At 53.2% G+C, this 12,146-nt stretch overlaps 2 protein-coding genes across 4 annotated transcripts in view; one reads left to right on the top strand and one right to left on the bottom strand.

Moving 5' to 3' along the window:
* RALB (RAS like proto-oncogene B) overlaps positions 1-5,449 on the bottom strand; it is an 85,614-nt gene extending 80,165 nt beyond the window's left edge. The window contains exon 1 of one of the 3 annotated variants that reach the window (XM_040228953.1): positions 5,312-5,449. The gene's annotated coding sequence lies outside the window, so the exon portion shown is untranslated. Of the gene's footprint in view, positions 1-2,758; positions 2,844-5,013; positions 5,106-5,311 lie in introns of those variants that run through there. The other 2 variants (XM_040228954.1, XM_040228952.1) reach the window with 2 other exon arrangements.
* On the top strand, positions 5,376-8,007 carry TMEM185B (transmembrane protein 185B). The gene has a single exon (XM_040228947.1). The coding sequence runs from the start codon at positions 5,652-5,654 to the stop codon at positions 6,702-6,704; it is 1,053 nt and encodes a 350-aa protein (XP_040084881.1). The 5' UTR covers positions 5,376-5,651; the 3' UTR covers positions 6,705-8,007.
* Positions 8,008-12,146: the final 4,139 nt, after the last annotated feature.

Here is a 12,146-nt window from a genome sequence, read left to right on the forward strand (position 1 = left end):
CCCCAAGATGCAACAAGGGAACAGGTGAGGAAAGCTAGGGACAACCCCGTGGGGCCACTAAAAAGATGCTCAGGATGAATTTATGGGGACCTGAGATGGTTCTCTTTATGATATTTCATCACCTTGGAGACATCATTGATTATAAGACATACCACTGTTTCATGTATCATGAAAGAAAAAGAATCTCAGGCTGGGGCAGTTAGTAAGAGGCATCGAAGTAAAACTGGGACCTCACCCCCCCACCAAGGGCTATTCCCTGCATGGTAGGGGAATGATAAACAGCCCCATCAGAGAGAAATGGCATTTGACTTTGACCCCAGATGTAGGGAGGGAACAAAATTCACCCTGAGAACACTAACAAGCCAGGACTCAAGCAGGCAAGAGTCTGAATTTGCACTAACGCCACGGCCTAAAAACACGATGCAACTGAACGTACGTGAAATTTAATGCAAAGTGCTCTCAAGTTGACAGTGCCCCCCAGGCGACCATCAGAAGCCAACAGAACCCCCTTTGGAAGAGCTGGATTTCAAAAGAGGCTGACAGTGCTTGTAAGACACCATCAATTGGGCAGTCAATTCATGACTCAGAGATGTAAAAATAAGTGAGTTGCAGGATTAACGTTAAGCAAAAAAGCAGACTAAAATGGTACTTGGATAATGAAATGTCTTTTGCAGAGGCGACTATGTGGAACGAACTACACTGAAGTGTTAATAGTGATTTTGTGTAGGTGGTAAGATGAGAGCTTTCTCCCCCTCTAAACAACGCATTTTCCAGATTTTCCTAAAGCAAGCATGTATTTAGTGACCATAGAGGAAACAGGAGAAATAAAACAGGGTGATGTACATAGGGAGGGAGTGATCAGGGAGGGCTTCTTGGAGGTGATTCCTGAACTGGGAAGGGGGGCAGCAAGGGAGTAGTCAGAGCTGTGCACAGCTGCATCCCATGTCAGGATGGGGCCCAGGTTATGGGGCAGATGCTGGATATGTATTTGTTAAATGAATACACAAGTTGAGGAAAATCTGCTAAAACATGAGCCTAAGTCTCCAGGAGCCCCAATCAGAGTCTGGCTCTTCAGTACGTCCACTCTCACTGGACTGAACCACTGCACAGGGCCAGGCTACTAGCTGGGCCAACAGCAGGACTCAGGAAAAAGTCTGCAGCTGAAAATTCGGCAGAAAACTATAGCTGTGTCTAGTTTCCCACCTGTGAAACGAGGGTCATGCCTCTGCCACCCCATGAACTTCAGATGATACAGAGCTTTGAAATATTGGGCCCAGCGCACCTGAAGGGCTGGAGTGCTCCAGGGTGTACTCCTGGGGGCCCAGACTCCTCCCTGTAAATGCAGCATCTCTGAGCTTTAGACAAGCTGCTCTGCTCTGTCGCTCAGCACATGGGAAAGCTGCCACAGCGGCTGCATCCTTCTTGCCTGCCTGTGCTTTCCTGGACACGTCTACTGAACATAGGTTTGAGCTAGCAACTGCGGACACAGAGATGAAAGCAGGGCCCGGCCTTCAGGGCACCAGGAACAGCCAGGCGAGCAAGGATAGGGCCCCAGTACCTGGTGGTGGGAGCCCCAGGACTGACCGCCCGGCACGGAGGACAGGCTTCTAGAAGGAGGGACGCCTCCTCTACGGCCAAAACAGAGACCAAGGTCACCAACAGGACAGGATAAGCGAGTGTGTTCTGACTTGTTATACACTGTTTCATTTCACACTTACAATTCTATGAGTTCATCTCCATCTCACCGATGGGACTGGAGGTGGGAATACTTGGAAGGTCACGGAGCTTGGGGACAACAGCACCAGGGTTCACAAGTCGGCCTGGGAGATGGAGGAGACCACAGAGCTGACACAAAGGGCCACGAGGGCTGGGCTTCCTCGTGAAGAAGCCGAGGTGAGCAAACCCAAGTGGGTCTGCAAGGGAAAACATCCCTGGGCCTTCTGTACAGATCATTCTCTGGCCCAGGTCACTATTAGGAGGACATTCAGAGGGGGACTCTGTCTCCTGGGGCCAGACTCCTGCCCTGGTCCCAGCTACTCAGGGGAACTGACCGTCCAGCAGGGCCCAATGCAATCATGAGTCCTTAAAAACCGAAAAGGCAGCATCAATGCAGCAGGAGAATGAGCCACAGCAATTCAAAGTGGAAGAATGACGCAACCGGATGCTGGTGGCCGTGAAGGGGGCCACTGACCAGGAATGGGTGGCCAAGAGCCATCCCTGGCTGACAGCTGGCACGGAGAGGGAGCCTCAGTCCCACAGCTTCAGGGAACTGAATGCAGAGAAGCTAAATGAACCCAGAAGCTGATTCTCATCAGGGCCTTTCAGAAGGGAATGAGGCCCTCGATTCTGGCCTGTGAGACTTGAACAGAGAACCCGCTGAGCACCCCGTGTCCAAGCTCCTGACCACTGTTGTGAGCTGCTATGCCAAGCTGGTTATGCCAAGCTGGAAAGAAGGGACGGGGGAGGGGGAAGGGACAGTACAGGACCCATGATGCTGACCTGGGGATTGGGCCTGGCTGCTGACCCCACATGCTCAGAGAGAGGGAGCAGGGAGGAACCATCCTGAGCAGGTGCAAATGGACTCATTCACTCAACCGACTTCCCTCAAGCACTAGCTGCAACGTAAGTGCTGCCCGGGGGTCCAAGCTCCAATCTCATGGAGAAAAAGGTGGCCAAACAGACTCAACCCAGTGAAAGAAGTTCCCCAGGAACAAAGCCCCTGAAGTGAAGGGAGGTCAGAGAAGGGTCATCAACCCACCAGGAGTCGAGAATGTTTTCCTGGGACTGAAGCCTTGTCTTGGGTCTTGGTAGTTCAGGAGGGAGGGAGGCTGGGGTGGCGGGCCGGCCCTGAACAGAAAATGCAGAGATCAGCATGGCAAGTTCTGAGGGAGGGCGGCAGACTAGCAGGGGACCACAGGTGGGCCAGGGCAAGCTCGGGGGGCCTCCCAGGCCAGCTGAGGATGCTGAGCAGGGGTGAGATCATGCGACATAGACACACTGCAGGCTGCTGCCCAGAATCAGCATGACAGGCCTGCACTGGGGACCAGGATGCTTAGGCTCTGGGATGTATGCCAGCCTCAAGGTTGCTGGGTGGTCAGCACCTGGCACAGAACCACCAACCTCCGTTAGCTTGAAAGGTCAATGTAAAGACAGGGGTAGGTCCTTGAGACCCTAACCACATCAGGGAAAGTAGCAAAGGAGAGGAGTCTTGTACAGAACTGAGGGTCCAGGCCTAGGGGCACAGGAAAGCCAGCTGTGGGGGCAGCAGACAGTAGCCTCTCCCTGTGGCTCCACCTCAAACGCATAAGCAGGCTCTGATCCCCTCAGGAGGATGCAGCAAGGACTCTCTGGATGGTGACCGGCCATCGTATGATTCCCCCTTCCTGGAGGGAGAGAACCAGGTCCCTGTCCTGAGGAGCTGCAGAGATGGGACAACATACTCCAAACTTCAACCTCTGCCACAAAGACAGTAAAGTATGGGACAACATACTCCAAACTCTAACCTCTGCCACAAAGATAGTAAAGACAGATGACCCTGAGGTCATCTGGCTACAGGATTTCTGCCCATTCCAACAGGGCCCAGAAGACCTGGCCTGGCCACTGCCTCCCTGGGGGGCTGCCAGTCAGTCCCACCCCTAAAGGATTTACTTGCCCCAGTGTGGTAAATATTAGTGGCTCGCATTTCTCTAAACACAAAGTGTTTTCCATGTATAGATTCATCTCAACCTCAAAATAGTCCTAAGTGCTATTATTAGACCATTTTGTAGTTGGACTGGCAGAGGGGTTTTGAATTTTATATTTTGTTTTAGCTGACAAATCCCTCCTTGAAAGGAAACAGTAAAAGAAAAACCAGGACGCAAAACAGATGGATTAGAGCCTGGGAGGAAGGGGTGGAGGGTGGACCTGGTGTCCCATATAGTCAACAGTCTCCCCACAGTAACTCCCAAGGGGTCCTAACAAACACGGGGCCCTGAAGACTGGAGTCTGAGGTCAAGGCTCACTCAGCTGGAGTCCCTTTCCTGAGGACTACCCAACTGGCCCGGCTGAGGGGAGGGCGGTGAAGCTGTGGGAGAGCTTTGCGAGATGGGACTGTCCACCCTTCACCAGGCTTCACCAATGTCGAGGTGGACTGGGGAAGGCTGGCTCCTGAGTCTGGACCATGGCCCTCACTTTTATCTCTGGAACCCCTTCCTTGGGAGACCCCACACCAGCCGAGCCCCGTTGACGGGCTCAGAGCCCAGCACTTGAGTGTGGCAGATTCTATGGGAGCTGGAGGGCAGGAAGGGCGAGCAGCCAGGGCTCTGAAGAGAAAGGCTGGAGAAGGCAGGGAGGGGCCTCCAGCGTCAGCGCAGCTGGCAAGAGGGGCTCCTGGATACCACCACGGCCGGCCCCCAACTTACAGCCTAGGACCCCTGAAGCCAAGAGAGCACACGTCCTGCCCAGGTTTCTCAGTGGCTGGGTGGCAGGACTTGAACTGGAAGCCAGATTTCTTGACCTCTGGCTCCAGCCCCTGGCCCCAACAGTATCTGTGAGAATCAGACTAAGGCAGGACCAGACAAGTCAAACGAGGACGAGGGACTCAATCGGAATCTCCATTCTGCTCTAAGTTGCCGGATGACCAGCGGCAGGAAGCACCTGCTTGTCGCAACTTCGCCAACGGACGCTGCGGGGTGTAATGCCCTTCCATCGCCCACCTTCCACCTCGGGGTTGAGACACCCCGGCACTCTGCCTCGGCCACTTCACAGACGGCCGGAGAACGGCCGGCGGTCCGCCCGGTGGAGTCCAGCCCCGGAAGCCGCCCGTTCCAGGCACAACCCGGGCGCTGACCGCACACACGAGCGGCTCTCCGCACAGGCACAAGCCCACCGCCTCCCGCGCGCACACACACCCCGCTCTGTGCATTCAGTCAGCAGCACCCAAGCCCTCGCTCACAAACTCCCACACTCCTCCGGCCCCCGCCCAGCTCGCTCCCACGCCGTCCGCCATCAGCACAGCGGGCGCCCAAGCCTCACCGCCGGCGCCTAAACCCCCGGGTCGTCTGAGCCCCCTGGTCCTCTGCGGGCGAAGGTGGGGCACCGGCGGCAGGCCGCGCCTACCACTCTTCAGTCCCGCCCCCTGGGCTGAGCCCCGCCCCCTACCGCTCCTCGGCCCCGCCCCCTGCCCGGCCGGAGGATATGAGCTCACTCCCGCCTCCCTACTCCCGACGCCGCCAGGAAGCGGCCGCTTGAGGTCGCCGCACGCTCGCTAGCAACGGACAGGCCAGGGGGCCACCAGCGCGCCAGGAACCCGGCCAGAATCCTCTGCCCCTACCCTTCCCGCGCCACACGCAGTAGCTGCTTTCCAAATGGGTACAGAGTGAAGGCGGGCGGCAGGGCTGGCGCTGCTCCCGTTCGCAGACGCCCCGCACCGCCCGGCCTCTCGGGTCGCAGGGAGAGCGCCGGCCCGGACGCCCCGCCCACCGCCCTTCCGGCCAGGCCACGTGACCGCGCGCGCACGTGTTTCGGCCTGTAGGTGCCGCGGGCCGGAAGCCGGTTCCGGCCGGCGCCCGGCCGTTTGTCCACCAAGAGCAGGCCCCGGCTAGCCGGCGAGGCGGCGGGTCCGGGAACGGCGCAGAGGCGGCACCCACCGGAAGACAGGCAGCGGCCTAGCCATGAACCCCAGGGGCCTATTCCAGGACTTCAACCCGAGTAAGTTCCTCATCTACGCTTGCCTGCTGCTCTTCTCAGTGCTGCTGCCCCTGCGACTGGACGGCGTCATCCAATGGAGCTACTGGGCCGTGTTCGCCCCCATCTGGTTGTGGAAGCTTCTGGTCCTCGCGGGCGCCTCTGTCGGCGTGGGCGTTTGGGTGCGAAACCCGCGCTACCGCACGGAGGGAGAGGCCTGTGTGGAGTTCAAGGCCATGCTGATCGCCGTGGGCATCCACCTGCTGCTGCTCATGTTCGAGGTCCTGGTCTGCGATCGGGTGGAGCGGGGGACCCACTTCTGGCTGCTGGTCTTCATGCCGCTCTTCTTTGTGTCCCCGGTGTCCGTGGCCGCCTGCCTTTGGGGCTTCCGACACGACCGGTCCCTGGAGCTGGAGATCCTGTGCTCCGTCAACATCCTGCAGTTCATCTTCATCGCCCTCAGGCTGGACCGGATCATCCACTGGCCGTGGCTGGTGGTGTTTGTGCCACTGTGGATCCTCATGTCATTCCTTTGCCTGGTGGTCCTCTATTACATTGTCTGGTCCCTCCTGTTCCTGCGCTCCCTGGATGTGGTTGCTGAGCAGCGAAGAACCCACGTGACCATGGCCATCTGCTGGATAACGATCGTGGTGCCGCTGCTCATTTTCGAGGTTCTGCTGGTGCACAGGCTGGATGGACACAACATGTTCTCCTACATCTCCATATTCGTCCCCCTTTGGCTCTCATTAATCACATTAATGGCCACAACGTTTAGGCGAAAAGGGGGCAACCATTGGTGGTTTGGTATTCGCAGAGATTTCTGTCAGTTTCTGCTTGAAATTTTCCCATTTTTAAGAGAATATGGGAACATTTCCTATGATCTACATCATGAAGATAGTGAAGATGCTGAAGAAACATCGGCTCCAGAAGCTCCTAAAATCGCTCCAATGTTTGGAAAGAAGGCCAGGGTGGTGATAACACAGAGCCCTGGGAAATATGTCCCCCCACCCCCCAAGTTAAATATTGACATGCCTGATTAAACCTCTTCTGGGGAGTGCTCACAAGTGGGAGAGAAGTCATATACACACAAAATCCACCTTTCTTTGGCCTCTTTGCCCATCCATGCCAAATCTGGAACTGAAAACAGGCTTCAAAACATCATTTCATGCTTTGAAGTTGCTGCCTATCAGTGACTCATCAGTATTCACCAGAGATGCAGGAGGTTCTTTTACTGTGTAGGTGTGTGTGTGTGTATGCACACGTGCAGTGTGCCTCCATGTTTGGGGAACTTGTTTTCTAGGCTCATGCTTGCAGAGCTAGCTGAGAGCAGTAAATTGAGTTGTTCTGGGAGGTCCTCAAATGGAATAACTACCTGGGGTTTTTAAAGTGGTACTATACCTATCGAAAGTATTTAGAAAAGTATTTTTATACACTGCTAACGTAAAACTGTATTTCAGATTGTGCCTGCTGTGACATAATAGCAAATGTAAAGAATTCTCTTTCCCACCACTTGCATATAAACCTCATAGTTGTTATTTTCAGTGTTTCTGCTGTTAAAATGGTTTTTCTTTCGGCTTTACTGATACTGGTCTTTAATAGCCTAATAGGTGAATTTTTCTAATGCAGTGAGTCCACCCATATTTATATGACTATTTTAGCAATGTAATATATATTATGTTGAATTCTAGTTCTGTGCAGTGTATTATGTTAAAGTATTTTAAGTTTGTGAAGATACATATGTCTACTGCAGATGTTAAAAATTGCTTAAAACATGAATATGTACCTGGTGTGGGGTCTTATCAGTTCTAGGCATGAATACAGGGATTGAAGATCCCAAGAATCTTACTAGTCAGGTGTTAGATGATTCTAACAGTTGGGAGGTTTCCCTTGGAAGGGACCACTGTCCTTTGGGAACAGGTGACATGCCCCAGTGTGGTATCAGACCCTAAAGTGACAGTGTTATTTAGCACATTGAATTATTCCACACAGGCAGGAACATCTCTTCAGGAACAATCAAAAGAAGCAGATGGTTTGTCCATTTCTAAGAATCATAGAATCTTAGTTGGCCGTGATACAATGGTGTTTGTACTTGTCATTGGAAACCCAGAGAAATTGACCGTAACCTGAAATGGCCAACAGATTCAAGTATTATTTTAAGGCCCAACCTTCTTGATCGGGCAGTGACAGGGAAGTAATACCTCAGGTTATTTTTAAAATAAGTAGTTTTTCTAGGTACTGGTGGTACCAGGGAATCAGAAGGGCGAAAAGCATATCCTAGGAGAGTAATGTTCTTCTAAGAACAAATAAATACTTTCAAAAGGAGCTTACCCTTTAAAAAAAAAAGTTAAAAGTAAAAGGAGTATTGATCTTATTACCAGGCTCCATCTGAACTTAAGTAAACAGTATACCTGGTGAGAGGACAAGCTTGCAGCAAAAGCCAGCCCTTTGGAACCTGGGTCCCTGGTAGCCTAGGGGCGCTGTAGCTCAGTCTAATCACCTAGAGCTGAACTGAGGTCAGAGCCATGCACAGCTGGCTCCTGCCAGCTATCAGGATGTGGGAGGTGGCCTGAGCAACAGTGCGTGTAGTGTTTCCTAAGCGAGGATTCATTCGCTTTCTCAGTAAATATGTATTGAGGACCTACTCTGAGCCAGACATGTATGTGCAGATCCATTGGAGAGCAGTTCAAAGGTGGCCCCAGCCTACTCATCACAGTAGCCTGCCTATGGGAAAAGCTAGGCCAACACACATGGGAGGATGCCACTGGCTCAGGGTGAACTTCACTTGGAACCTCAGGCCCATATTTCTTTCTGGAGCCCTGCCCTGAAGGCCCTTCCACTCCCAAATAATACCTCAAACAGCTTAGCTTACACTTTGGGAAGACCTGGGAGGAAAGGAGAAGTTTACCTGAGGAATCAAAGGGCAGGTTCAGTGGCAGCATTGGGACAACCCGTCCCTTCTGGTTACAGTTTGAGGCCAGGGACTTGTTGACACTTGAAACAATCCCTCCCAACCTGGGGGGTCACCCCCCACACTTACCCTACCCATCTCCTCACTATCCCAGGGTGGCCTGGAGTTGGAAAGCCAGTGCCTAGATGTGATGACACGCTTGCTCACCCATTGGGTCTTCCCCTGTCAAGCCACTTTCCTGCCTCAAGACCATATTAAGTAAAAACAGTGGTAATGACAGTAGTAGAAAAGTTGTTTCATCTGTAAAAGTGAATACAGTCTCAGCTCTGCCTGGGGATTACCTAATTGCCAGTGCGACTCTGACTATCCCCAGTAGTAGCATGTGTTAAATTCTGTAACTAGTTTGTTCTGTAAGATGCTTAGTCAGTTTTTACTGTGAAACATCCTCAAAAATCTCAGCACCCTACCAATTACATATTTTCACCCTGGGGCCTTACACTCCAGGCTGAGAGTATGGTCCAGGTCTGTCCCACGAAGCATCTCGCATCCCTGATTCTATTCCAGATCCCGCAGCAGGATTAGCAGTCCCTGGGAGATGTCCTTTCTCATGGCAGAAGCACAAGAGGCCAAGCCAATCCCACAAGCAGACCCATAATCCCTACTCACCCATGGTGTATGACATACTGTTCTGTTGGTCCAAGCACAAGGCCAAAGCCCAACCTCAGGGCGGTCAGTTCAAGCCAAAGGAACGATGACACAGTCTGCACCAATGTTGTGAGATAGTTTTGAAGGCTAGAATCACATAATTTGTGGTAGAGTTATTTCCCCCCTAATGTTTTACAAACATTCTGTTATGTTTTAAAGTTCACTGTTTACTATTGTAATAATAGAAGGGAATCTTGGGAGGGAGGAGGGGATTTGAGGTGAGATGAGAAAGACCGTGCATGAAGACTCCTCTAGTGTGGAGGGTTCTAGGGGCTCCACACACAATGGGTTTATAACAGTGCTGGACTCAAGAGGGTTTCCCTGGGGACCCTGCAGGGTGTTCTGGAAGGGTCCAGCCTGAGCACAGGGGGACCAGCCAGGGAGGTGCTGGGAAACAAGGAAGAAGTGGAGTCTAGGTGGGCCTCAGCAACAGGTGAGGGTCAGAGTGGACCCTCCTGTCCAGGCCTCTGACTGGTGGAGGAAGCCATCAGGAGCATCCAGGAAGCTCACACGCTGGCAGGAAGACTGGGACCAAACTCAGCAGGCATGTGTGGATCAAGGGAAGTTGTGCTGCCAGAAACCCCAGCAAGTTTGTACCTCAGGGACCATCTGGTGAGGATGCTGCAGCTGGTGACCCCACCATCTGTCACAAGACGCTGCCACCAGAATGACAAATGCCACCAGTGTGGCCCCTGCTGCTATGAGTACCTCCTCAACCGTCTGCCAAAAGCTCAAGACTCCAGTACCGGAGGGCGGGTGTGATAGGCAATCCTCAGGTGTGCACTTGCCCTTCAGACTCTAGAACTGAGAGGGGAGGTGACCTGGCTCCTGAGGAGCTGGGAGGAGGAGGCTGGCCATGCTCAGCTAAAACATGCTCAGTAGAGGATCTGCCCAGAAGAGAAGGGTGTTCAGACACTGGTGACCAAAGCTACTGACCAAATCAGTCATGTGTCCTTCTTATGAGCTTATGCGTCAAAATCATGGCTCCCGTCTGGCGGGACACAAGTGGCCTCAAGACCAAGCAGGGATCACCCCTCCCCGAGGAAGAAGGGAGGCGATGCAGAGCTGCACCTCTTAATCCACGGCGTTTAGAGACGTCTCTTCCTTTCCTGTCACGTTCTCTCTATTCTAGAATGTGTGGATTAAAGTGACTACCAGAGCAGGCCTCCAAATGCAGTCCGAGGATCCCAGGTGCCTGCAAGCATCCCCCCTCCCCACAGCACCTCGGGGGGATGCAGAGTCTCTTCATGCTTCAGCCGAGACGACACACCACAGCAGGTGAGATGCGGACACAGACCTGAGACGCAGCGCCTTCCACTAAGCCAGATGCTAAAGGTTTGCAAAAATGCAAAAACAATGCCACTCCTCTACTCACCAGATTTCTTGTTACTTTTCATTTAAAAAAAAAGTTAACATGTAATGGACTTTTTCTTTTTAAAAAATAATATTTTTTAAAGTCATCGTTTTCCCTGTCTATCGTGGTAAACGTTACTACTACTCACATAAAAGCACCTCGGGGTCCTCAACAATGTGTAAGAGTGTTAAAGGAGTCCCATGACCAAAAACTTTTGAGAACTGCTGCCCTGTATTCCTATGGGCAGAAGAGAGAGGAAGGAAAATGAAAACTGGGTGAGATACATTAAAACCCATGTCCATGGCAGGGAAGGGACAGTAAAAGGCACTGGTCTGCCCCACAGCTTACGGGATGCTCCCTCCTCTGCTACCCTCCACGGCCCCATTGACCTCCGCCAGCACCTCAGGTGACTGGGTTATGTAACCCAGTAGTGTAACTCATACCTTCGTTCTGGGGAGCCTGAGCCCTTTGCTGGTCTTGGTGGGTTTTCATTAATTAATAATTTCACCTAAAACTATGAGGGTCCTGAGGGAATGCCTGGAAATGGCCATAATCCTCTTCCCTTTTTGTGGCAGCCACACTTACCCCCAGAGATCCCCGCCCCCTGCCCACCCCACTCCAAGGGTGGCTGTGTTGGCTGGAGGAGGGTGACCCTGACCGCCAAGAGGAAGCAGTGATGGACAGTCATCCCCCTGGAGCTCATAGGCCACCTCTGTGTTCTCAGGATGTCCTGTTGGCTAAATCGTTCACTGAAGGGCCTGAGAGGGGAAGTGGGTTTCAACACCTCCCTCTACTGCAGGGGCTGCAGGCTCCCCAGGTCCCCTACTCCACCCACTGATGCCCTTCCCCTGTCTGTCACCTGCCGCCACCCTGTATGCAGAGTGTGGGTCCACTTGGTCCATCCCATCTCGTCCCCTGCCAACCCCTGGTGCTCCCAGTAGCCTGGCCACAGGGGCTGTCCCTCCTGGGCAAGGGCCTCCCACCCCCACAAGTGCCTCCTGCCCTCCATCCTCTGCTCCACAGCACAACCCTCTCACATTTTGACCTGAGCAACTCTCTGGAGTGGAAATACCACCAGTCAGATGTGGCTGAAGTCCCACCCCTTGTGGTCCACCCACCCCACTTCCCACTACCCAGCTTGTTTAATGACAGGACTCTGTCTGGGTGTATGTTGTGGGGGTGGGGGGCTGCTGTCCTGGTGGTTAAATATTCTGAGCATCACTTATGGCCCCTTGTCTACTCAAGGCCTGACTTGCCCTTTTCCTTGGTCCCTGCCTGGCTCTTGTCCCCTTGGACAGGATGGGCCTGGTCTTCCTGCTGACCCTGAGGACCAGGCCAGTCTCAGCCCCAGGCCAGGGGTGCATGCTATAACCACAGGACTGTGAAGCATCAAACACCCCTAAAAGCTGGGAGACCAGGGCCACAGCCGCCTAGACCCAAGTCCTAGCCAAGGGAGGTTAATGGGGCCAGAACACACAGGCAGGGCAGTCTCTGAATGGCCACCTTCCTTCCCAG

Source organism: Oryx dammah, unplaced genomic scaffold (assembly GCF_014754425.2).
Source record: "Oryx dammah isolate SB20612 unplaced genomic scaffold, SCBI_Odam_1.1 HiC_scaffold_27, whole genome shotgun sequence".
NCBI lineage: Eukaryota > Metazoa > Chordata > Mammalia > Artiodactyla > Bovidae > Oryx > Oryx dammah.